The 27,172-nt window shown below is 43.6% G+C and overlaps 1 protein-coding gene across 1 annotated transcript in view; it reads left to right on the top strand.

The window, feature by feature from the left end:
• GPC6 (glypican 6) overlaps nt 1–27,172 on the top strand; it is a 987,303-nt gene that overhangs the window by 950,508 nt on the left and 9,623 nt on the right. Inside the window, exon 7 of the mRNA XM_054586472.1 lies at nt 16,962–17,098. Coding sequence (XP_054442447.1) covers nt 16,962–17,098 — 137 coding nt within the window. The remainder of the gene's footprint in view (nt 1–16,961; nt 17,099–27,172) is intronic.

Consider the following 27,172-nt stretch of genomic DNA (forward strand, 5'->3'; position numbering starts at 1 on the left):
CCCAGGGGACGAGCAGGTCCATCCAGTTTTATGAATTAAAAATTCAGAGCAAGAACACTTCTCTCATTTAAAAACCAGAAAAGGTTTTTTTCACACTTGCGTGTTGGGAAAATGGCCTAAATTTTATGGTGCATCTGAGTAGGATGTTCTCAGCACCACCTGAAAATTAGTATTCCTGATGATAGTTAAGATGGGTGGGTGGATGGATGGATGAATGGATGGATAGAAAGATAGATGATTGACAGATGATAGATAGATAGAAGATAGATATATAGATAGATGATTGATAGATGATAGGTAGATAGATTGATAGATAGATAGAAGATAGATATATAGGTAGATGATTGATACATGATAGATAGGATAGATGATAGATATATAGATAGATTGATAGATGATAGATAGAAGATAGAAGATAGATATATAGATAGATGATTGATACATGATAGATAGGATAGATGATAGATAGATAGATGATTGATAGATGATAGATAGATAGGTAGATGATAGATAGATAGATAGATAGATAGATAGACAGATAGATAGACAGACAGATAGACAGATAAACAATATGACCTACCACACTGTGCATGACAGAAGAGTAGCCAGGAAAAAGTTGGCTCTTCTCCAGTCTTTAGACCTCCTAGTGGCATCTAAAATGTTAGAGTGAAAAATCTGTAGGTTTTTATTTGTTTATAGGGTTGTTCTCACCACAAAAACTATTCTAAAAGGCCTACAAAATAGGAAATTCCTTGGAAGTCTGCTCTAACCCTAGTGGTGTTTGAAAAAGTTGGTAATTAGAAAATTGTGTGGTGGGCAGCTAGAATCACAGAAATGGTGAAGAAGGCTGAAATATTAGCTAACAAGCTGGGGTGGGGGACAAGCTTTCCACAGCACCATGGACTCTTCCCCTGTATGTTCTCCCTCCTGTTTGAAATGAAGGAGAACTACCGGCAGGCCACACTGCCCTGAGGATGCATGAACCTCCCAGCCAGCCGGTTCTGTTGGGATGGTTGATTTGACACCGCAGGTTCTGGACCGACCGTCAAGGTTCAAAACCAGGCCCCAATGCTTGTACTACATGATTAAGTCCAAGTGATTTAACCCTGCATGGCCCCAAGGTCCTCGTTGTCCAAGTGCCATTGTGAGGATTAAACAACCAGGGATGAGTTCAACGTGGTATCTGCCACATGGTGAGCACTTAATGACATCTCACTGAACGACAAGGTCACACGAGAGCTGCAGTTCTCGGTCATCTGCCTATAAAGTGAAGGCACCGATAACTGCCTTTCACCATTTCTTTGCAAACTGGAGGTAATATGGATATTACTGCAGAGTGTCTAATAAGTATAGTAACCACTGTTGTTGTGATTCTTGTCAGCATCGGTCTCGTCTCCTGGTTGTATTTATCAGTGAAACCCAACTTGACTATAGCTTTTTGAGGACAAACAGGGCCAGCTTTGTGGGCATGCAACCTGTGCAGTTGCCCAGGGCCCCAAGTTTAGATGGGTCCACGCCTGATCTAATGCTGAGTCATGGCTGCGCTGTAATTCTTAACAGTGTTTTAACAGGGAGACCCACCCTTATATTTTGCACTGTGTCCACAAATTATATAGCTCATCCTGGGGACACAGAACATTTTTTCCTGGGTGTCCGAAGCCTTGTCTGCCACGCACAGTTCTTTATACGCAGTAGGTTTGCATTATGTGTCTGTGAGTTAAATCACTGTAGCCACTGATGAATAATAACTGACATGAATCTGTTGATTTGAGGCCCACTTTTAGAAACCAAGGCTCTTCCTGAGTTTAAGTCTCTTTGTAGACAGGCCTTTGGCCAATGACAAGGGTCCCTGATGACTGTATTCATTCAAAGTCAATTCTGTACTTTCAGGATTTATGTTCATTACTTCAGACAGGAGCATTTGTGAAATGTTAAAAATTATTTTGTAGAGCAGGTAAAAGTGTGCAAAAATGTTAGAAGAAATCACTTGAGAAAAGGTGGTTGCTAATGTTTTTAATATTGGCACAGTTAGCAACTGATTTTAAGGCATTTCAAGGGAAAGGAAAAAATTATAATGCCATTAACCATCACGCATTGGAGAAATATCTATTATAAAAGAGAACCCTTTCAAGCTAAACTTTACTGTTCTGGATCTAAGCTTTTTTCACAGAAATAAAGAATCAAATACTACTATTAAATTTCCTTTTGGAATATTAATGGTATTATAATTGTTTTAAATTTTCCTTTGACTCAGTAAGCTAGAAAGTCAAAGGGCTACAGTACATATTTATGCTTCAAAACAAGCAGAAATAGATAACTGTAGGAAAGGATTTTTTAGTTTTTCCAGAAAGTAACTTAGAGCAAAAGGGCTTATTGGGAGAAATTTGAACCAATTTTCATTCAGAATTTGGCTACACCTATAAAAATATGTCTGTATTTGTCATGTAGCTTTACTTATCAAAAAATATCTCAAAACTTATACAGAGAAAATATCAATAACATAAAATTTCATAGCCCCCTTTTAGAATGATGGCCTTAACGTTTTGTAGGGAAATAAAGCTTTGGTTAACCTTGGCTCTGGAAGACCTCATTAAAATAACAGCCTGTCAGTTTCAAGTTTAAAATAACAGGGTTGTCAGTTTTATATGCAAGGGGACAATCTACAATTTTATTCTCTGTGAAAAGACTGGCGCGGGCGGTGAAATGCGGTGAAAAAATTGGACAACGCTGCCATCTGGTGGCCATGATAAAAGGCGGTCTCTAACCACCTGCAGATGAGGCTGCACTTAAAGGAAAAGGGGGACTTGAACTTAATTTCTTTTGTGTAAACTTTTTGACAGTGTTTGTATTTAAAATGCATGCTGACGCCCAAAGCCAATACGCAATTTATAATCTCAAAATGACTGTAAATCAGAAGGCATTCTGCTCTTCGGTAACCTGTAATTCCTGCATAGCAACGATGTAATGCAATTAATTTTCAAGAGAGTGAAAGAATTGGATCCAAGGAAAAAAATTAAGATATTTTTCTTTTTAAAAACTGCCACATGTCTTCTGCAGGCTTGTTACTTAAGTATCTGGATAGAAAACCATCAAACTGTTCATCTATGACTTGTATACCTTTCTGGATGATTGTTATACTTCAGTAAAAATAATTAAAGGAAGCCAAAAAAGTCTCTTCCACACACGTGAAATATCAACAGATATTACAAACTGAATGCACCATGTTCCCATCTCCATATACGAAAGCAATGCTAGAGATAGACTGGATCCCAACCAGACTTGAAATGTAAACTAATTTTAATTTGGTTCTTTCCTGGTACATTTTATGCAATCAACTAGGGAGAGGCAGTGGAGGGCAAGAGAACAGCATTAAAGAGAAGGAATGAGGATGAGTTCTGCTGACGTCCAATCTGCCCAAAGAACGGAGAAGGCTCTGCCTTCAATGCATTCAAACAGCTCCGTCCCGGTCACCCCGCTGGCCCTCACTGCCCATGAGCTCAGCAAGGACCTCAGACTGTTCTCCACAAGCAGCCACCAGCCAGAGGCAGCTGTTGAGCACTTGAGAGGTGCTGGAAGCATAAAACCGAGCCCGGACTTTGAGAACTGTCATCCAATAGACAGGCAGGCGTGATAGGAGACAAGGCAGCCGCTGAGCACTTGGAAGTGTCCATAAGCGAGCTGAACGGAGATGAGCTGTAAGTGCGAAATGCACACCAGATTTCGAAGGCTTCATACAAAAAAATTAATGTGAAATATCTCATTAAAATGTTTCCCTATTCATTATAGGTTGAAACAATATTTTGTGTAGGTCAGATTGAACAGAACAAATCGTGAGAATTAACTTCACTTTACTGTCTCTTAAGGTCATTACTACAAAGTTTAAAATGTCCTAGACAACTGGCGCTTGTGGCTCCCATTAAGTATCTCTTGGATATGGCTGCTTTGGACTCTCCTGCTTCCTTGCCCGAAGTGACTGGCCTGCCATTTTACAATTTAGTGCTCTCCCATCTAAAACGGGGAACCTCTGACATCTTTGCTGCTTGCAGGAGACTAAGGGAAGCCACTTAGGTTATTGGATGCTTAAGATGGAAAGGTGAAAGTCAAGCGCTACTGTGTCCCTGGAGTCTAATCAAAAGAGGAGAGCATGGCACCCCTCACTGGTGCCCCATGGGGTAAATTGGACCTTTAAGGTAACCAGATGGCTCCCAGGAAAGGTAATTTACCTCACAGGAGTAAGAACTTGATTTCCAAAAAAAGAGTGCACTTCAGTCCCCCTATGATGCCATCTGTCCCCATGGTGCTATTTCTTTCTACTCATTAAGAACTTCCATCTTCAAGTTCCCTAGCAGTATATTAACTTACTAAACTTGATTGAATCTTTCAAAAGATCATGGGGGATGACAGTAATTTTGTAACTTGAAATCAGTGTGTAAAGGGATTATGTGACTTCACCAAAGGCACAGCAGAAGCAGACACATCTCCGCACACTGGGCACATCGGCTTCTACCGCCCCCCTCCACCCACCAACCCCTCTGCCAAGACGAGCTCTTCCATTCTTCTCCTTGCAGAGCGACATTCATCCTTTAAAGCCCAGTTCAACTCCCACCTCTTCTTTGGAGCCTTCCTGAATCCTACCTCCTCTTGAATAATAAAAGGTTGATTACACTTCTCAAGCCCTGCAGCCCTGAAAGAGATGAGCCATTTACTCTGTGTAAGTCTCTTTCCCACACTGGGTATTAAGTTCCTTGATGGCGGGACCCTGTTGTGTCCGTCACTGAATGCTCAGTACACTGGAGATGATGAACAGATGTGTGCATGTGTGTGTTTAATTGAACTGACGACCCATAAGTAGACCCTAGGCAACCATTTATTCATAAAATAGGGAAGTTGGCAAGAAAAGTGCTCCCCCCTATGGCAAAAAGTTTATTTTGCAAGTAAGGGCATCTAGAATTTAAAATTTATTTACAATTTTATTTGGAGACTCAGAATTTAAATTTACCCTCTGCCTACTCTACTCCTCTTTTTCTTTTTTCTTTTCTTTTCTTTTCTTTTTTTTTTTTTTTTGGTCATTTATTCATGTGCTGCTTATTGAGTATTTCTACAAACCAGGCTTGATGGGACACTTATCTCCTAGGCTGTGGTGAACATGAAGGAGAGAGGCCCTGCCCCTGTGTCATCCACAAGCTGGGAAGGAAGGCCCACAGTCACAATGAATGAGAAATCTTCGTGACAAGGGAGGTTCTAAGTGACTCTGAGCGTCAAGGGAGGAGCCCTGGAGGGAGGATAGAGAAGTGGAGGCCCACAGAAGGAATTATCCATTAAATCATGCTCTTCTCTTCCCAATGTGTGGACTGCATGTTTACGTTAGAGTTCACACATATCCTTGGGGCCTGCGATTTGCACTCTTGGATACATTTATTAGTATCTCATTCTGTTGTTCCTCAAAGTTTCTTAGGCCAAAATCACTAGCAATTAAAGCAATTCCCACTTAAATCCAGGAAGGAAAAGGCAGAACACTGTGTTATGTCATGAATACGCAATAGATGCAAAAATAGTATTTACTACGCACTTCACAGTACAAGTGTACATAGTTAAGTATAAGTCAAATCACACATGCCCAAAAGAGATTTATTTGCTTTTCGTTGCCTACTCTGTAAGAGATGTAAAGTAATCCATCTGTATGCTAAATTACTTTAGAATTTAGATAAATTGGATTTTCATCTATCACCTGCAGAATATTCTTTTTTGCTGTATCTAAACTACTTTCCCAATGTATGTATACCTTTGTGGGCATTCTCACTGTTGGATGGAATCATTTCTGCAGTGTCTTACTTAAGCAGGCCCTGATCAATTACACCAATCTCAGGTAATTGTCATTCCTTAGTAAGTTCCAAATATCTGTAGTTGTTTCAGAGAAAGAGATGAGAATACACATCTATTTCTAGCTGTGGTCTTGAAGAATATAGCCCCAGACATTTGGCATTCAATGATGAATCCTACCATATTCAGGAACGCCTAAACCCGTAGTATAATGCTTTGCTGTGCCTCCTCCCCATTTTTTAATTAGTAGACATATTTGTAATGTCCTAGATTTCATTCCCTGAGGACAAAATTTCAGTATTTTAAGAGTAACTTCAGGTGGTTACGAACTTAACAGAATCTACTGCATTATGTCAATCACAAGTAAAAGTAGAGACTTCGTATGGATTTTCTGAGTATTGTCAAAGGCCTGACAAAGGAGTTGCATGTTTGAAGTAATAGTTGACAAAGAATCAGAATTTTTTCTGCAAGGCAGGATGTTCAGAAGTTTGATTTTTTTTTTCATATTGGCAAAATTGGGTTATTAAACATATATATAAGCTATCTCGGGAAGTTTCCTGAAATTAGTGCTAATTTCCAGGTTAGTCTTAGACACAGAAATCAGTCCATGCTGCGGCCGCAGACTTGTTTGCTCTATCAGGAAGCTGAGGGAATGTGAGGGAAATCTGCCCTTCAAGCCACAAAAGAACTCCCAAAAGTTTTCGCTCCATAGTGAGAAAATAGAGGGTGGTGGGAGCAGAGCTCAGTTTTTAAACATGCAACCTGCATCAATGTGCCTTATGTAACTGCTAGAAAGGCTGAATTCAATTCTCTTTTTTTGAAAATGCATCTGAGACCTTTCTGTCTGGAGTCACAAAGATTGTATATCGAATAACCTAATTTAGAATCAGCACTTGTTACAATTCATGCTCTAGACCAGACATCCTTGGGCCTACACAGCCCAAGTAATGCCTGCGACATGATAGAGACTGAAGTTAGCAACCAAGGGAGACAGAGCCGGTCTCAGAAGCCCAGAGCAGAGAGCAAAGACTGGATACGTCCAAGGTCAGAAGTGAATCAGAAGGAGACTTTACCATGGGATGGGCAGAGAACGCAGAATCCACTCTCGGCAACTGAAACGAGCCATAGATTTCAAAGGAGCTAAGCAAGGTCTGGGGTTCAGTCTTAACGCCGGTCAGCAGGAGGGGGAACAAGAATAGGCTTATGCTTTGTGGTCAGGCCTTGTCCATGAAGACCCCCAGAGCTGCTCAGAGAGGGGAAGTGATCAGATTTAGGTCAGGCAGCAGATCCCAAGTCCTCTTTATGGTAGACATTGACATCAGTCATTGGAAATATTTAAATGGAGTCTACGTATCTGTCAGGGATGTGTTGGAAGCTTTGGACCATGGGAGCCTCCAAATTCAATGGTTCGGTGATAAAAGCCACTTCTTGAAATTATTTACCTTTTAGTGTTGAGAAGTAAATAGGGCCACAATTTAAGTAGCCATTGTGTGAAATAACACTTTGACTTCACACACATTTCCACAGACCAAATATCTTCCTGTCTTTTTCCTTTCACTATTGAATTCAATTAGTTCGGTGTCAAACTGTGTCATTTCACAAGGACATGTAGAATCCTTACTACTCTTGCTTGCCTAAAATGTAATACCTTAGGGAATGAGACACTGTCAGAACATTAGCTATAAATGTGATTTAAAAGTTTGTGATTGTTTTCTTAAAATCTGCTGCAAAAATCTGACCTGAACAGCATAGGAAAATATCTCTGATGTTTGCCATATTTATGCCACTTTGAGAACCAGTGTTTTCCCGGAGAAGGACCCTGCCTGTCTTTTCAGGGTCATGCCATTAATACATCGTCATTGTGTAGCCCAGAAATTCCAAACATGAAGTCAGAGAGGATGAGGTAAACACTTCACATTTTTCATCCAAACCCCAATCCCCTGAGAAACTCAAGAAAACTAAGCGTTATATTTTTGAACCTTCAAAGAGTCTCTCATTCCTACCGGTTGTTTTCTTTTTCTTACTTTTTTCCTACAAAACAAAAATGTGTTTATCTCCTTAGGGAGTCATGTGAAAAAATATGTCACATGGTAATAGGATAGAACTTGTTATTGAAGCCCCTGGAATGTCTGCAAAAGCGCAGGATATAAGGCTAGTCGTAGGCTTTGTAGTGACCCAAGCACTTCGCTGAGTGCTGAGGGTGTTGTGTCGCCAAAATCTGCCTTGGTTTCTCTGACAAACGGCACAGAACAGGACCTTGCCGTCATACCCAAAACTTATTTAGATGGCTCCTGAAAGAAACCGTGTTACAAGTGACATATCCAAGCAGTCCAGAACCCACCAAAACATTACGCTCTAGACAGGGACATGAAAAAATAGCACCAAAGACTTCCACAAACTCAGAATAAATACAAAACATGATCTGGGGGGTGGGACGCTAAGGGCTGTTCAGGCTTCGTCATAGATCGAGCAAACAGATCGAGCGTGTAGCATGTCTTCAGCTTCTGCGTTGAACTAAATGGTGTTAGTAACCCCTACTTCCTCAACCACCTTAGGAAGGTTATATATACAGAAAAGGTAGCAGTCCCTCGGAGATTTTGGGACTTTACCTAGGCTACTCCAAATGGTCTGTGTGTTCTCCCTCTCTCACTGTGAGGGAGAGAAGACGTGAACGAGCACATTCGCAGATCAGCGTTTAATCACTGAAGCAGCGTGTATGCCTTGGACTCTAATGCAGGGACACACAGTGAAGTGAATGACTTGGGGCTTCTCTAGAGTAAAGCTGGATGAAGTCACTGTCATTGCAACTGGATTACTAAACTCTCACGTTGCAAAAATGGCATCGCAATTGTGTACTTCCCTGAACTTGACCAAGTAAAGTGGCCTTGTCCATGAGGTAAAGATGCAGCTGCCTTTGCTTCTTTAAACAGATTGTTTTCCAAAGCTAACAAATGACCTTCAGCCTATTAAATACTCACCCTCAATATGGTTTTTCCCCCTAAATACGTATTATTTAGTATATAGCCCTTTAAATATTAACCATCTTCTTTCTAAAGATATGGTATGTATTATTTACATCCGGTTCCATTATGTCTTCATACAGACAAAATAAGCATGTTGGAATCTTTCTGAAGTCATAACCAAATAGGGCACTTGGCCAGGTGCACACACTGGTGTCCAGGGAAGCCAACTCTGGTCTGTGTGTGACAGACAGAAGGCAGCAGGCAGCCTTCTCCCAGTTTACTTCTCACACTTCACAGGGAAGACTCAAGGAAGTGAAAAAGCCCAAGGTAGATGGATGTGGGGACTCAGGTATGCCATGGGCAAAGTCTCTTGGAGGAGATCAAATATGTTCCACCAAAGAACCCACAGAGGAGACAGGGGTAATACCAGTTCCAAAACACCCCAAATCAGGGTGTAACAGGTCACTTGGTAGGAAACCAGAGGAAAGGTTCTGGAAACAGCGTGTCTATGTGAGGATTGTAAAGACTATTTAAGATGGGATTCATTCCATTTTTAGTTAAATTCTCATGGTTTGTTTCCAAGCCAAATTTTTCTGTGAGACCTCCAAGTTCTTCCATCATACCTGTGTAAATTACACCTGGAAGGATATCCGCAATGACAGGAGACTAGAGCCCTAATTACAGGATTGGGGGGCATGATCTGAGATTCCCCTCACCCTCCAGGGACAATCGGGTTGAGGGAAAGCGCTCTTGTTGGAAAGCCTGCAGAATCTGCCTGCGTCTTCCTAACTCTCCGAAGGAAAGGCCAGCAGACAGCAGCTGGCAGATAATCAATCATTTATGAAATCGTACTTTCCTTTGTCGATAATCAGCAATGCCAGTCAAGTATTCATTCATTCAACAAATATTTCCTAAGCACCTGGGACACACACCATGCAGGTTACCAAGTCTCTGCTCTAGGGCAGATATTTTTGGGGAGTCAGGAGAGGCAGAAGCTGAAGACCAGAGCGGTGGCTAAAAGTAATGGCTTCTGCCTGGATAAAGCCATCCCACTGGTACAGGTGGACCCGTGGGAGGCCATGGTGCATTTATTTTTTTTGTTGTTTTTAATCTCTCCAGATAGAAATGATGAATTATCCAGCTTCTTAATTCTTCTAATGGCAAAGTTCAGAGACCACCACCAAAGAGTGAATTTGGGCAAAACCTTACTGGCTTGGGAGAGAATATGGTTTTCCCCAGAAAGGAAATTTCCAGACAAATTCATAAGTACTGACCATATTTGTTTCCCCAGAGCATAGTATGAAACCTGAATTATTTGAAGGCAGGCAAAAAGTATTTAATGAGTGAACACGAGAAACAAAAGCCTTTTTCTTACTTAACCAATGTATTGGAACTTTTTCAAAATTATAATATACTTCTCTATCTCCTTAAATGGATTTCACTTAAAGTTTTTACTTGCTAAGTGCTGATTCAAAATATATTGTATCAGTACCTGTAGGCTACTGAGCTCCAGAATGTTTAGATGTCATATCTCTATCAGTAAATTATTAGAATCTTAGATACTCAGTGTATTTATAACTATTTATGCATAAATTATATATAAGCACTACTGAAGGTGCATTCCATACCTTGTGAAAGTTATGCAAAATTAGAAACTTTTGATGAATGAGCTAAAACAAAGAGTCTTTATTATTTTTACTTTATAGTGTTGCAGATGTACTGAGATAAGAGAAATATCACGCCTGCCATTTTATTGTTACTCACTTGCGCGTGCCCTGTTGGGAATGAAAGAAATCCAAACCTTCTTTGTCAGAGCCATTTGAAGTCACCTGTCCATTTAACGAGTTTGTTTGAAACTCCATGATCTAATCCATAAACGCACACCGGGACACATGGACTGAGGTGGATTTCAATACTCCCGGAGCGAGCTGGTGAGGGGGGAGGGGCTGCCACTGTGAGCCCCTCTCCACTCTGGCAGCCCGAGTCTTTCTACAAGGTAATCGAGAAATAGCCATCGCTGTATGGACTATGTGGGAGGCACATAAATCTGTAGATAATAGGAAATGTTAGGAAATCTTCATTCCTCTTGTATTTCCATATTTTAAGTCCATTTTTCCATAAGGGGGAAGGAGGGTCAGCTGAAAGAGAGAGGAATACCATAGGTTTTTGCTTATCATTTTCAAACTAATGAAGTATTTGCAAATGACTGGGTGGTGTTGACCTCTCTCTTTGGAAGCCTGCTTACGTTCTTGTCCTTGAGGCACAAAAAAGGAGCCCTCCCATGAATAAGAAGGAAGAAGTTTGGGGACCGGAGTGGATACCAGTTCTTTTATCTTGTATTTGTAAACTTAGATTACACTGAGCATTGCTCTTCTAGCAGAGAGAGGTTGCAGGAAAGCTAGTACCACAGCCGTCTCTTCTGACAGGACCCAGTTCAAAGGCACAACATCTCCTGTGAGCAGTTGTGAGTGGAAACTGTCTCCCGGAAACTTGCTTTGGTGGCAGCTCAAGGTACTTGAAGTTCAACATGTTCCATGATATCAATAAACAGAGGCTAAGAGCTGCCATCAAACCCGTAGGAGCAGGGCATCTGGATGTAGGGTTACTCTTTCCTATCAGGCATCTCTACTGTAAAATGGAAATTTCTTCTGGTCAGTGGCTGAGGCTGCAAATAACAGGGCTTGGGCCTGTGCCCTGCCACCGTGGCCCTCTCTCCACTGCCAGTAAGAACGTCCGATGCCTAGTAACCAGCAGGCACCAGGCCCTTTGGGGGCAAATTAATTTTTTCTTGTGTGTTATTGCTTGGGAGGACCCTGATGCTAAGGCTGGCTCCTTCACTGTAGTTTCTGCGAAGAGTTCACCTGGACCTCCCTGAACTGAGATCATCTCAGTCTAAGGTTAAAGGGAAAGAGAACAAAGCCTTTATTTGAGGGAACTGAAGGGAGCATGTCCGTCTCTCTGGTGGCACCAGGCAATGGATTCCCTAGGATGAAGTACACCTCGTGTATTTCTAACAAGATGACTTTCCAGAAAGCAATATTTATTATGTTTGTGCTTTTAAAAGGTGAAATATAAATTTCATAATGTATCCAAAAAATAAAAATAAAGTGGAAGTTCTAATGTTTTCACCATGAACCACATCAATTTATCTCACTACCACCGCCCCCCACCCGACCCCAGGAACATACACACGCCTCCAGCACCAACCCAGCGCCCATGGTTTGGAGACCGTGGCTATAGGCAATGTGCCTATTAAGACTAGTGGTTAAGAATAACGATTCTGAAGTCTACATTTGAATTTGAATTTCAGCTTCACCATTTACTACATGAATGGCAAGTATTTCTACTCTTCTAAGCTTCTAATTTCCCAGTTGCAAAAAAGGTATATTGGTCCTACTTCAGCACACACAAAGTGTTGAAGATTGAATGTGAGTACCTTGCAATAGAAATATGAAAAGACATTCAGTGTCGCTACTTATCAGAGAAGTGCACATTAAAATCACAGTGAGATATCGCCACACACCTGGCAGAATGGCTATCATCAATAGATCGACAAACAACAAGTGCTGGTGAGGATGTGGGGAAAGGGGAACCCTAGTGCACTGTCTGTGGGAATGCAGATTTGTGCAGCCTCTGTGGAAAACAGTATGGAGTTACCTCAAAAAAATGAAAAATGGAACTACGGCGACTTAGCAATTCTACTTCTGGTATTTATCTGAAGAACTCCAAAACACTAATTTGATAAGATATGTTCATCCCTATGTTCATTGCAGCATTATTTAAAATAGCCAAGATATGGAAACAACCAAAGTACCCATCGACAGACAAATGAGTAAAGAAGATATGGTGCCTATATACAACGAAATATTACTTGGCCATAAAAAAGCATGAAACTTTACCATTTGTGACAACATGGTTGGACACAGAAGGTATTATACTAAGTTAAATAAGTCAGGCAGAGAAAGATAATAGTCTATGATTTCACTAATATGTGGAATCTAAAAAACAAAATAAACAAAACCAAAAGAAACTTATAGATACAGAGAACAAATTGATAGCCACCAGATGCCAGGAAGTTTAGGGGGATGGGTGAAAAATGTGAAAGGGATTAAGAAGTACAAATTGCCAGAAATAAAAATAGTCACAGGAATGTTAAGTACCACATAGGGAATATAGTCAATATTATTGTAATAACTATGTATGGTGTGAGATAGGTACTAGACTTAGGGTGATCACTACATAAAATATGCAAATGTCTAATCACTATATTGTATACCTGATATTAATATAATAATATATGTCAATTATAATTGATAAATTAATTTTTAACAAAAGAATGTGAGTGCCTTAGCTCAGTGAAAGCTCACAGTTGGCCCCAATTATTTTGAGTCAATTACTGACCTGGACTGAATTCAGCAAAACTCTTAAATACTATGTGCTCTGACAACAGTCTCCTTTTTCCCCAATTTTTTGTTATCTTTAATGTCTTTGATAAATACTGAAATGGTTGAAAAAGTAATAAAATGAACATTCGTATACCTCTTGTGTAGACTCAGTAATGATTGACTGAGTAAAAGACAAAGCACTTTATCCCTAAATACCTCAGCAGGAGTTTTCTAAAAGTAAGAGCAGCCTGTCACACAACCACAAAGCCATGATTATACATATGAATATTAACAGTAATTCAATAATACCCTCTACTGTCTATTTATGCTCAAAACTTCCCAATTACCTCAAAACTTTCTCTTACACCTGGATACCCACCTCCAAGTTCAGGGTTCGGTTAATGAATAGCATTTGGTTTGTAATGCTGTTCAAGTGTCTATTTATTTACAAGACTCTTCATTCTTTTTTCCCTCCCCTTTTGAGGAGTCCAAGCCAGTTGTCTTACATAATATTCCCTACACTTGATGTGTTTGAGCATTTACATATGGTGTTGGTGTGTGCCTCTATCCCCAGTATTTCCTGTAAAATGGAAGTTGTTAAGACAGTATCTTAATGAAATTCAGGTTAAATATTTGGGACAAGATCACTCTTTAAATGAAGTTGTCAGACAACAGTATTTGGACACTTCTTTCTGCTCTTTGTTTTTGGTAAGCAGTTTGTTTTTAGCAGTCCCTTCACTTTGTCAGCTTCCTCCCTCTTTTGTCTAACTTTACAATCCTGTAAAATGCATATGCAAATGGTACCATTGTCTTCCTAGAATCAAGTATTCAGGATCAAGCACTGGACACGCCTTAAACTAAGAGTTCATGTCTCTACTGAAGCCAAGAGTTGAAATTGTCAGAAATTAGAATAAACTCCAGATAAGTTTTAAAAGGAGGCTCATCTTTTCCCTGTCATCCCCAGCAGTATTTATTATTGCAGGAGACACCACAGGGCGGGGTGGAGCCCCTCCTGGAGGTGGGGTTATTGTGTCCTCTCACACTGTTGCTGCTCAGGGGAGCGGTCTGCCTGAGCAAGATGGCTGCTGCCACATGGGGGATGAGTCAGCGCCAGGATCCCGCCAGCCACTCTCTCAGTTCTCTCCCCAAAGCCTCCTTCCCCAGTCTCTTCTCAGGTGTCTCTAGCCCACTCTGCCCCTGCCTTTGCCAGAGTCCAGGGTAAGTGACTGCAAATAAAACTTAATGCTTTGGCCCTTTAAACGGCTCTTTGCATCTCCAGCCACCTGTCTCTGGACGAGGGCAACCCTGCTGCTTTTCACAGCTGACTGTTATCTGGGTACTTTTTGGGCTCTGGTGCTGTGGCTGGAGATCCCCACTTATGGTTTAGACCCTGCTCTTCTCAGGGGGATCCAACTCGCTTCAATATCCTTCTGGTGCTGCCATCCATGGGTGCCCCACCCAACCTTGTCAAGTCTCTTCCACACTCCTTACCAGTTAGGTTGTACTAAAGCTGATTCTTCTGTCAGTCCGGGGTTATAAGGCTTCTCTCTTGCTATTGTTCAGTTGTTTGTTCCAGGCAATTTCTCCACAATTTAGCTATAATTCCAGGTTACTCCTGGGAGGAGGTCAGTGTGACTTACACTCACTCCTCTGCTGTCTTGATTCTCCTAGTGACCCCATTTCCAAATAAGATCACAGTCACAGGTACCAGTCATTACAACTCCAATGTCTTTTAGTGGGGCACACATTTCAACTCACAACAGCATTTATTGATGACACTTGCTGAGGTCAATTATGATGGCAGTGGTTGCAGAATGGCGATGTTTCTAACTCTCTTTCAATATTTCTTAATTGGTATTTGGAGGGTTGGATTTTTTTTTTGTAATTGATAAACAGAATGTACATCCACCTATGGCTGGATAGAAATGGCACTTATCTTTAAAACAAAAAAAGAATAAAATATAAACAAATAACAACATACACACATATCTGTGCCTGGAGAGGGGAGTCAAAAAGGACAGGCTCTTATTACAAATTTTCTTACCCAGTGAGATTGGCTGGAAGGAGAATTGGACAGGGGGAATCAAAGAGTGTAGATTTCAAGCTACATTAAACATTTCCTGTGTGTAAGCTACTTCTTGGAATGTCCTTACTCTGGATTTTTTTTCACATTCTACAACAAAAGTAACGTCATACTATTCAAAGCTAGGCCCCAGGTTCTCTGATTCAGCACCCAGGTCCCCTTCGGCACTTTGTGGATGAGCAGACATCTCCCAGGACTGAAGACCCTTCATCATCGGAATCACGGTGACTCAGGGGCCAAAAGTTATATTCTGGAACTACTGAGAAATGTGACTGGAGCCAGAATAAAATGTCAGAGTCTTTTATTTCTTTGTGCTCACTCTTGAACCTGACGAAAGGATCTTTGGAATATTTTTCTCAACTTTGTACTCCATCCACAGCAAACATAGAACACTTCGCGTCCAAAGGCTATTGATCTCAAAGGTACAATAATGCTCTTAAGTCTCAGTGGGTCTCCCGTCTAGGATTTGCTAGGACTTGCTATATAAAATCGCTGTTAGGAATGTCCTAACAGAACACCACAGACTGGCTGGCTTAAACCACCGATCTGATGGTCTCCTAGTTCTGGATGTTAGAAGTTTAAAATCAAGGCCGCCACAGGGTTGGGTCCTTCTGAAGGCTGTGAGGAAAGGACCTTTTTCAGGCCTCTTCCCTTGGCTTGTAGGTGGCTGTCTTCTTCCCAGTCTCCTCACACTGTCTTCCCTTTAGGCATACCCCTGGGTCGAAATGTCCTGCTTTTGTAAGAACACCAGTCATTTCTGACGGGGGCACGCTAATGACCTCATTTTAAACTGCCTTACCTCTGAAAAGACCATGTCTCCAAATCAGGTCACATTCTGAGATACGGAGGGACTTCAGCATAGGACTTTGGGGGGCATAATTCAACCTATAGCAGGCACGTTTCAAATGTCCATAGATTTTCCCAACATTCATGTAGGTAGCACAGGAAATCAAGGTTGTGATGGAAAGAACCTAGATGGTAATTATGGACCAATGTGGTACTAAATTTCTCTCCCTACCCTTTCCCCAGAGGCATGGTCACTGCTGAGCCCGAAAATACCAGCGATGGTGTTACTAAGCCTCTCCTGGCCATCTCTCCACAAGGCTATGGATGTTACACTTACTTGTATTTGAAATGACACTTTTTCCCCTGGCACTAGAGACTTTTTAATGGATTTGGGTTCCTGCTCACCATCCAAATGTGTGCTCTATGGGCCTGTCAGTTAGTCAGGGCCAGAGGTTACCAGCAGCTGAATGAGTCGCCATAGGTATTTCTTGCAGAAACGAGTAGATCATTGGGAAAGGCGTTTGGTGTCAGTGCATTGTTTGGGTGCCTTTATCCGACATCCAGGCAAATGAATTCTAAAGATCCTGTTTGGAGCGTTTGCAGTAGGGTGCACCTATTTCTCCCAGTTAGAGAAAGACCGAAAGCCAGTGCAGGTGCTTCACACCTGTTTAATTCAAAGGCCAGAAAAGGTGGAAAACAGAAAGCCAACTACCTGAGCACTCTCTGCCAGAAGCTGGAGGAAGGCTGAGGAAGGAGGGAGTGAGGCTTTCCCGGCCAGTAAATCCCGTCTCCCTCTTCAACCTGAGAAAGGGTTTGTGCTCATCCCATCGCAGATTCTCTCACCGTCACCTGCGCGCGTCCACGTATAGACACGGGCAGCGCTTGGGAAGAGTAGTCACTGTCTTCCCTTGCTTTCTCGATCAGGTCACAGACATAAAAGAGAAACTGAAGCTCTCTAAAAAGGTCTGGTCGGCGCTGCCCTATACCATCTGCAAGGACGAAAGCGTGACGGCGGGCACGTCCAACGACGAGGAGTGCTGGAACGGGCACAGCAAAGCCAGGTGAGGGGCGCCTCGCGGTCCTTGCGGGCGGGGCTCTGCGCTCCCGGCTCGGGAAGGCCCTCCTGGCCCCGCTCTGCGGGCCTATCTCTGCAAAAAGCAAAGGAGGGTGGAGGGGGCCAGCCATCACTCAGCGACAGCTGTTCAGAGTGACAGGTTTGATGGGCACCTGGGAGCACTTACTCTCAAGGTGCCATTAAGCGTGGAGTCCTTGTTCCGAATGCCTTGCCTCCGGGTGACAATGGAGGCAAGGAGACAGATGCCAGGTTACGCATATCCCGAGACCAGGAAGAGCCTTTTATGTTCACTTAATGGCTTTAGATAGTGGAGCTATTTTTATCTGTAGTTCAATTTGCACGGCTTGCTGTGTGTGTGTGTGTGTGTGTGTGTGTGTGTGTGTGTGTGTTTTCCATCGCTAGTTAAACAGGAAAAAATGTTTTTTACCCTTGGAGAAAGGGAATTTTTGAAGTGCTTGTTGAAAGGGTAACGGAAAAACAGAACGGCTGAGGGGCAACCAAGAGAAGGTTCTCACAGGGCCTGCGCCTTGGAAGGTTCCATCGGAACCTCCCCGTGGGGGATCTCCGGCTCACCCTGCGGCCGGGCTCCCAGTGCGATCGCCGCTGGCTGCAGAATTTCTGAATTTCTTCATGCAGCCCAGAAACGGATTTGGCTTGAGTTTTCCTAGGGTGGAGAAGCTGTTCAGGGGAACTGGCTGGGAGCCGGCAAGCAGGGCAGGACACCAAGAGAGGGGTCTGCCCCAGCCCTCCCCAGGGGGATGCAAGTGGGTAGAGCACCTGGTAAATTGGCCTCAAGGAATCTTTGGGGATTAACCAGCAGGTGGAGAAGGGGAGGGGAGGGGAGGTCTGTTCTGGAGCGTTATTGGGCAGTTTCAAGCATAGGAAGCAGCTGTGATCCAAAGGCAACAAGAAGATACATGGATGTTTAGTCCAGAAGAAACTGCAGAAGGTAAGCAGGGGTGCACGTGAGATGCTCATTCGGTGTTATTTCTTACCTTGCAGAGTTGCATTTTTGAGTATCTATTAGCAATCATATTATTTGCTACACTAGGGAAAGCTTAGCAAAGTGCGAACTAGACAGCTGTGGGAAAAGCTATAATCTTTCAAGCAGCCCCAAAATATCAGTATCCAAATCTTCAGTCAGGAGGTACAGAAAGATATTCATGATATCAACAACATGCCCCTCAAAAATGCCTAGTTATTTACCAATGTCCGGCCTTTTAGGACAGAGACTTTGGCCAGCAAATTCAGCTGTGATTTAACAGGCTCTACTGTGTCTTTTCCTAATGACTGTACAGAAAGACACCAGAAAGGATGACCAGATGGCCTAATGAATAAAGTGGCTGATTTTTCGAGCTGCTCTATTGCCCATCTGTGTTTACCTTTCAGCCTTGGCTAAATGAAGGCTGTGTTTTGAACTCCATGCCCATGGATGGTTACACAGGTTGGTGGATAGTGCTGCACATGCAATTTCTTACAAAAAGAAATACAAAAAAAAAAAAATGGTTGCGAGTGTGGATTGGGGAGGGAACTACATTCCATCAAGGAAATGAAGGGGGAAGGTAAAGATCATTGAAGTCAGAGCTAGAGGGAACTGCGGTGCTTCGGCCAGGTCGTGTCCTTCAGGAGCACAGACAGAGCCAACGATTAGTCCAAGGTTATCCAGCCAACAAGGGGGACAGCTGAAACCTCCCAAATTCTAGCCCAGTATTCTTTCCACTTCAACATCCTGCCTCTGAAACAGATGACCAGGAAATACAGCCCTCCCCAGGTTAGGAGAGCAAGTGAAGCAGATCCTTAGCTCTGTAAAAGGTGTCGTGACTGGGCATTCGTTCGTTACGTCCATCGTTCCGTCCGCACGATCCCTCAGTCCAGCAGTCCCTCTGTCCAGACACTGCGCAAGGCTCAGGGAACTAAATGCGTGGTAGTGATGTCTGTCAACACCTGAAAAGACACAGGGGCTGGAGAGAGGACAGTGGATTTTGGAACTTTAAGTACTGTCCTGTGGGACTGTAGGTTTGGGAAAGGACCCCGTCCGTGGAGGAGCACGTGGAACAGCACTCAGGGGCCAGATCTGAGTTCTTTCCCGAGGTCCCCAGGAAGCCACTGGAGGATTTTATGCAGGTGAGGGAAACCATCCCACCTCATGCAATAAAATCATTTGCTGGAATAATCCAGCCTTTAACCCAGTATATTATTAAAAAGATGAGGCTGTCAAATGTTTGTGACTCAAATTATATTCCCATTCAAAAAATTACAATTTCATGGCTTTTAAAAATTGTTCTCCTGGAACAGAATGTTAATATTATAATGTTATATTTAATGGCATAATAAGTAGATAACCAGTAAAGATTTGATGAATTAAAATTAATTGAAGGTTTCTTCTCGTTCAAGAATTAAGTGATCTTAAGAGTTTTTCATTTAATGAAATTTTACTGAACAGTTTTGTAAGTTGGAAAATCCAGCTGCAATGCAGATAATAATCTATTTTTTCCTCCTTTTGAAGTATGGATTTTCAGATGGCAGATGTTTAAAAATGCTTGCTGAAAAAAAATAAAAGTTGTTCTCCATCTGAAATAGAAGAACCAGAAATATTGTTTTAGTCTATCAACAAGTACTAATGGATTTGGAACGGTGCTGCTTATTAGCATCGATAGAGATTGTCGCAGGGTGGAGTTTTTACCACGAGCCTGTGGGATGAGACCACCGCTAGCCCAGACGTCTCTCCCTGTCCGGATTATGTTTCCTCCAGCAGACCCCTCCAGGCACATTCTTCAGCTCATGTCCACTCCCGCAGCTCTCCTATCTGTCTGTGTTCGATCAGGCTTGCCTTCTGCCCCCCAATCTCCTCCTGGTTATTCTCTGAATGTTTCTCCATAGCCCTTTACCCTACTTCCTTGATTCAGTTCCCGAAATCAAAATCACTCCTGCAGTGGATATGCCCATTTACCGCAGCGATTATTTTATTTTCCCAAGTTGCTATCTTTAAGTGAACGGCACCTGTTGAAATTAATGGCTTGAAACAGAGAGAAGAGAAAACACACAGATGTGGCTGCTGTAGCAGCGTTGAGGTGATGGGCAATGGTGCGTGAGCACTGGCTCCCCCAGAATATGAACCCACCTTTGCCCGCCCGGCCCCTACCCTCACCCACCCCTGGAAGACCTCACTCTGCTTTAACAGCTAAACAAGTCTGGAAACAGGGGGTGGGGCTCGAGGAGGAGACTCTGCCCTCTGATGGGAAGAAATTGCCACGAGCCCACAGCACTGTCGACACTGAAATCTCCATTCTGACCACACCAGGCTGTCGGGAGAGCCCGTTCCCAGCTTCCCCTTTCCTTTCCAACCTGTTGGGACAACCTGAAACCTGGCGCAGTAGGGTCCTTACAGATAGGTTGTACACTTGAAAACAATGCTTCTCAAACATCAATGTGCAGGCTCAATTCTTGAGCATCTTGCTAAAAATGAAGCTTCTGATTCCAGAAGTCGGGGGTGGGGCCTGGGATTCGGCATTTCTGACAAGCTTCCAGAGGCGGCAGCTGTTACTGGTCTGGGCACTGCACTTTGAGTAGCGAGGCCCTCAGGCAGAGTTGGCCAGACTTGCCCATAAAACACGAGACACCCAGTGGAACACACTTTCACCAACAAAAGGATTCATTTTTTTTTTCTGCATTTCAGAGTTAACTGGTAGTCCTCTACTTTATCTGGCAGCTGTGCTTTAAGCTCCTATTAACATGTAAGAAATTCCCCTTTTTTATTCCTCAGACGGCATGTTACAATTTGTTGTTTTCTCTTTATCTTCGTGGATACCCTTGAAGTTCTCTTTAATGGGGCTTTGCTTATGTTAAAAACAACAGCACCTGAGCCTGGGGGGTCACCTGACTCAGTTGTCACGTCACCCACTAAGGATAGTTGGAGCACAGGCCAAGCTGACATCATCACACATGCATCAGGAGAGACTTTTTACGCTGGAAATACAGCACAGCCTTCATAATTGCAAGACACTGACCACGCAAACCTCTGGTCTCAAGTGGGATGCTTTTGTGGGCCACAGTGGACACTTTGAATACCTGGTAGTACAGTATTTGATTAGATGAGTGGCTTAGTCAGCTTAGGCCACTATAACAAAAATAATGGAGACTAGAGGGCTGAATCAGAAATTTATTTCTCACCAGCTAGAAGTCCAAGATCAAGGTGCCAGCAGGGGTGAGTTCTGGGGAAGGGAGAGAGCTTTCTTCTTGGCTTGTGAACACTGATAGCCCGCTGCGCCCTTACATGAGAGAGAGAGAAGAACTCTGATCTTTTCTTTTTTAAGAGCACTGGTTGCATCATGGGGCCTGCACCCTCACAACCTTATCTAAACCTAATGACCTCCCGAAGGCCCCACCTCCAAATCCCATTGCATCAGAGACCAGGGCTTCAACATATGGTTCTCGGGGGGCAGAGGGAGCACAAAATTTTAGTCCATACTAGTTAGTACAAAGAATTACATCCTCCTTTCCCAAAATAGCTAATAAAGAATTCTCCTTAGAATTCATGGCAACGTCTGTCACCCAAGAAAGGCAGCCTAGGGTGTCTCTTCAGTGACCAGCGAGAAAGTATGTGTGCGAGGGTTAACTTCCACTCCTCCTGTTCCTCACTGAGCTATGCAACATTTTAGGAGGAAGCAGGAGAAGGCACGCCAGCCCTCTGACTCAACTCAGACAAATAGGAATGGAAAGGAAGCGAGTAAGTAAGGGAAGAAAATCGATAATAATCTAGAAGGCCAAAGGGAAAAAAAAATTAAACAGTCGTGGTGCAGGTTGCAAATCTGGGCTTCCTCAGGTTCCCCAGGTGAGCCCAGAGAGCCTGGGAGGACATTTGCAGCTATCCGTCATCGCTGAGAAGGTGCTCTGGGCAGCCGGGCAGCCGGAATGAGCTGTCTGTACAAAAGCTAGAGAAGAATGATTAGATGAGAGGCAGGAAAGTGTAGGCTCAGGAAGAAATAAAACTTTTATATGGTTAACATATACAGGTAAGAACTTTGTCAGGCAGCAGCCAAAGAAAAATATAATAAAGCCCACATGGTCATAGGAGCTCTTCCTTTTTGCTCCTGTAGAAGCAGATTCTTGCCTTTTGAGGAGACAGCCATGTCCCATTGCTGTATCTTCCTTGAGGATTGTTTTCTTTTCAGGAGGATCCTTTTTGTACATTTGTAGGAGTTAAAAAGGGAAGCGGGGATGGGAGACGATGAGATGGGGCAAGAAGAACACAAGTGGAAGCCAGTCTGAGAGGCAGGGTTTCATGATAGAACCTACACATTACAGAGTCTTCTGGTTTCTCAAGTCAGGTATGTTCACACTCCTCCCTCTCCCCATAAAATCGGCAAAGGAACTTTCCACTTTCACATCTTGTAAGCCAGTGTTTAACCATCACTGTGTCCTTTCTTTAACACGCCTTCTGGGAGGACGCGATCAAAGATGCTGGGTGAGGAGTGGGGATTAATTGAGTCCTTTAGAAACAGAGCTTTTGCAGGGAGCCTCTGCTGCCTTCAAGGCACCTGATCTTCACAGAAATAACTGCCCCCCCCCCAAGGAAATCCTTCCTGCAGCCAGGAGGTAAACACGGTAAATGGTTAGAAATAGGAAAAGTAGGAAGAAAAAAACAATCTAGAAAATAGATCAGTCACTGTCTCCAACCACTCAGTGGATTGACTAAGCAAAGAAAATAGCAAGTCATGACTGGGTAAGTTTGAGCAGATGGAAGAGGGATGAAATGATGCATGGGGATGAGAAATCTGTCAAAGACAGTGACTTGGCCGATCTGGCAGGACAATATTGTCTTAGTCTGATTGCAAAATATGTCCCAAAGCACTCTAGCTGCACATTAAAGGACTGTAAAACTGTCGATGCATCCCCAACCAGGAAGCACCTCGGGAAGGTGAGAAATCAGTCTGGGGAGAGCAGCGGCAACTGTCAGGCCCGGCGTTCCTGAACACCCACTTATCTTCTCGGGCATGTTCAGGAAGGCAGACCCCTTGAGGGCTGACTGTCCTCAGGGACAGGGACCCTGCGTGCACCTCCTGCAAACGGTGACAAATGTGGCTACAACCGGAGGAAAGGAGCATATGCTGCCATCGGCAACTCACAGCCCTGAAACCTGGCTCGTGGGTCTTCTTTCCAGTCCACACGAGAAAGGATGGATTTGGGAGCCCCTGCCAATGAGGAAAGAGGCCGAGTCAAAGAAAAATAGCTTCTGCTCCCTGCTGCCACCAGTGAGCTGTGTGTCCTCCAAGGGTCCCCAGACCATTTCCTGCCACACACTCTCCAGCTGGCAGAAAACCAAAAGAAAGCGTTCCTTGGCACATGAATTTATGTGTTAAAATTCCAAATTCTGCTGCTGTCAGCCCATCCTAAGAAAGAAGCCCAACATTTAAAAGAGCTGTGTTAACAGCTTAGTCTTCATAAGACTGCATTAGAATCGCAAAGTGTGTTACAGTTTTCAAGCATTTTCACTTGCTTTTACTCAAAATGGCAGCTTATGAAACAAATAATGTGCTATTTATATCCACATGAACATATGAAGTGATTGTATAAAGTAGCTAAGTGACTGGCCCGTGATCACCTTGCTGGGTCTCAGAGAGATTGCAGGTGTCCTGGGTCAGTCTCTGTGCCTTTGAAAGTCTCTCAGTGTCTTATCCCTTTGAAGTACCCAGTGCCACAGACAGCCCTCGCTTAGCAGTCTCCAAGAATTTATAAATTCACTTAAAGCAAAAAGTTACAGCATGCTGTGAGTGATTCCCCTTCTAGTAAGGAAAAATGGAACTGGAAAAAAGGAATCTACATTAAGAACTTTAGAAGGTTATACTTAAAACAGATTTTTTTTTTAAATTGTGGTAAAATATATATAACTTAAAATTGGCCACTTTTGTCCCTTTTCAGTGTGCAGTTCGGTGGCATTAAGTGCATTCACATATTGCACCCCACCACCATCCAAAGAACTTTTTCATCTCCCTGAACTGAAACTCGGCAGCCATTCACTGCCACTCCCATCCTCCCGCCCCGGCCCCCGGCAACCCGCATTCTGCTTTCTGCCTTTGTGAATCTGACTGTTCCAGGCACCTCACAGAAGCGGAATCATGTAGTAAATGACTTTGGGTGGCAGGCTTATTTCACTTAGCGCGATGTCTTTAAGGTTCACCCAGAGAGTAGCATGTGTCAGAATTTCCTTCCTTGTTAAGGCTGAACATATCGTCTGCATATACCACATTTGGTTTTTCCATTCATTCGTCATTGGACACTTGGGTTGCTTTGGCCTTTTGGCTCTTGTGAATAAAGCTGCTATGAACATAGGTGTACAAACATCTGTTCAATCACTTGCTTTCGATTCTTTTGGAATGATAATTCCAGAAGTGAAATTGCTGGATCACATGGTAATTTCATGTTTCCTGTTTTGAAGGACTACCGTATGGTTTTCCACGGCACCTGCACCATTTTACATACTCTTTAGCAATACACAAAGACTTCCAACTTTTCCGGTTCCATCAGTTTCGAGAGTATCCATGGCGTTGCCCATTGGGTAGGAATACCTGCTACATGGCCCGGTCACCCATCACTCGCAACGAGTTCCACAGACATTTCCCCTGCTGGGCCCAAATTTACAGCCGGGCTCACTCTTATAGTTCTTCTTATGATCACTGCACTTTAGCAAGAAACCATCAGGGAGGGAGCTTTAAGGAACAAGATTTATTGCTCACAGGTCCAGGGGGATGAATGGCATGGGGCGGGGAGCCAGGCAGGGGAGGAAGGAAGCAAGCACCTGAGGCCCGAACCTTTATTAGGGTTCCCAAGTGGGGTGCCGACCATTTCAAGGGTTCAATCTTTACTGGCAAATTTAATGCATAAGAGCTAGAATTAGAACATGGGAAAGGATATGGGTGGCCACTGGGGTGGTCAGTTGTCCAGGTTGCCCAGGGCTTCCTAAAGGGGGACCTTCAAGAATGGGGTGGCCCAGCCCCTGACCTGGTTGTCCTGCTGGTGGCTGTGCCATACAGCTGTCCTTGTGTTCATCCAAGGACGGCTCTGGACCTGGACGCCGTGGCAGCGAAAACTCAATGACAGGCACGTACACTGCACTCCCTGCCCTCCCCAACACATATGATTTTAACATTTTAGGTCTTTTTTAATACCACCCACTTGAATAGGTGTGAAGTAAAAAACTTAGATTTTAAGGAAGCTTTCCAAAAGGGGTTATGGTTACCGTAAGCCTGCAATCCCTTAATTGAGATCCTCAAGACCATCTGTGTCTCAGAATTCAGAATTTTGTAGGTTTTAGAAAATCATCCCAGGGCACACATTTTTTTCTAGAGAGTTCTCCCAGTGGAGCCTGGGGCTGGAATTCATGATCAAACACATGAAATGTCTGCAGCAGAACGTATTACTACTTATACTCCGTGGGATCAGTAAGGACACCTTTTAGACTTGATTCAGATCAGATCAAAGATTGCTAATAAACAGAATGCAGAAAAAGAACTTTGAAGACTTTTGAATTTTAGAACTGCAGATAAGGAATTCTGCACCAGTGTTAGTATTATATCCACTTACATCAGTACAACTTTTAAATGCGCTGGAGGTGAATGAATATTTAGCTTAGAATTAGAAATTGCTATAGAGATATGTATTGACTGGAGCTCATTTGCGGCAACAAACAGGACAGAAGCTGCTTTTGCCATCCAAAAGCACGTGCAGTCAGAGGAGGTGCCAGGCACTTGCCAACAAACGCAAGCCAGCCCTGAGGGACCCCATTTCTCCCCATTCCTGGCCCCAGCTTGCACTGGGACTCTTGCTAACCCCACTGGGCACTGCCAAGCTGACCTTCCTGACAAGTGCCGCACTCCTCAGACGTGGCTGGCTTTCAGGCCCCATTAGATCTTGAGAGTCGTGGGACCCTTTCCCTCCCTAGGCAACTCCGTTCATTAGAACAACTACCAGCATTCACGTGGTGATGAGAAATACTGACTGCTGACCACTGAGCATGCCTCTCCTCCCAGCAGGCACATTCAGAGAGCAACAGGGTCCTTCTAGAAGCATCAGCTCAACTGCAAGGAGTGGTTGTGAATGGTGGCAATCACAGCAGGACACTTCTGTGAGGACAGGTCTTTGTCTCTCAGGTTCAACATCTTTCAGGTGACAGAGGCTGTCAGCTCTGCCAGGGACGGTCCCAGCGCAGAGCCTGCAGCCACACACAAGGTGGACTGCACCAGCCCTCCTAAAGTCCCCTGGGGCCCTTCCACCCTAATCAGCTGTAATGTTCAGATATGATCAAGGAAGCCCACGTCAGTGATATGAGATTAGATATGAGATTAGAAGCCATAAGTCTGTTCCGGTGGCCACAGCAAAACACCACAGATGGAGTATCTTATAAATAGAAATGCACTTCTCACACTGCTGGAGACTGGAAGTCCCAGATGAGCATGGCAGGGTGAGGACCCTCTTCTGGGTCACGGACTTGCTGTACCCTCACACGGCGGAAGGGGCAAGGCCAGCTCTCTGGATCCTCTTTCATGAGGGCACCAACCCCCATCATGAGTGCTCTGCCTCACACTTTCCCAAGGCCTTACCTCCTAATTTCATCACCTGAGCATTAGGTTTTCAACCTACGAATCAGAGCAAAGCACATACATTCAGACCATACCAGATCTAAAGAAAACTCATTCTGCAAAACTGCCAAAGATTTCATTTCTATACAGGCTGTTGCAAAATAGAAAGTAACCAAAATGGAGAAACCATGCATGACTGTTCATGGGTGCCACCGACTTGCCACAGCATAGCGTGAGACGTCAATAAACCGTGACGACCCTGGTGGTCCTCATGTCTGGGTTCTCCCCCCGCCCCGGGTGAGTGTGTACCCAGCCTCAGAACCTGCACTGCCTGGAGTAAGGTTCCCCTTCCTTTCCTTGTCTCCCGGGACTGGGAGTGTGCAAAAACAGAATTCTGCCATGCCAAAGGGCTGGTGCCAAATCTAACAAAGGGAAGAGTAGTATGAGCTCCAAGACACATCCAATCACGCAGGATATGATCATCA

Source organism: Pteronotus mesoamericanus, unplaced genomic scaffold (assembly GCF_021234165.1).
Source record: "Pteronotus mesoamericanus isolate MK-2021 breed Mesoamerican mustached bat unplaced genomic scaffold, CSHL_Meso_final contig_94, whole genome shotgun sequence".
In the NCBI taxonomy this organism is placed as follows: domain Eukaryota; kingdom Metazoa; phylum Chordata; class Mammalia; order Chiroptera; family Mormoopidae; genus Pteronotus; species Pteronotus mesoamericanus.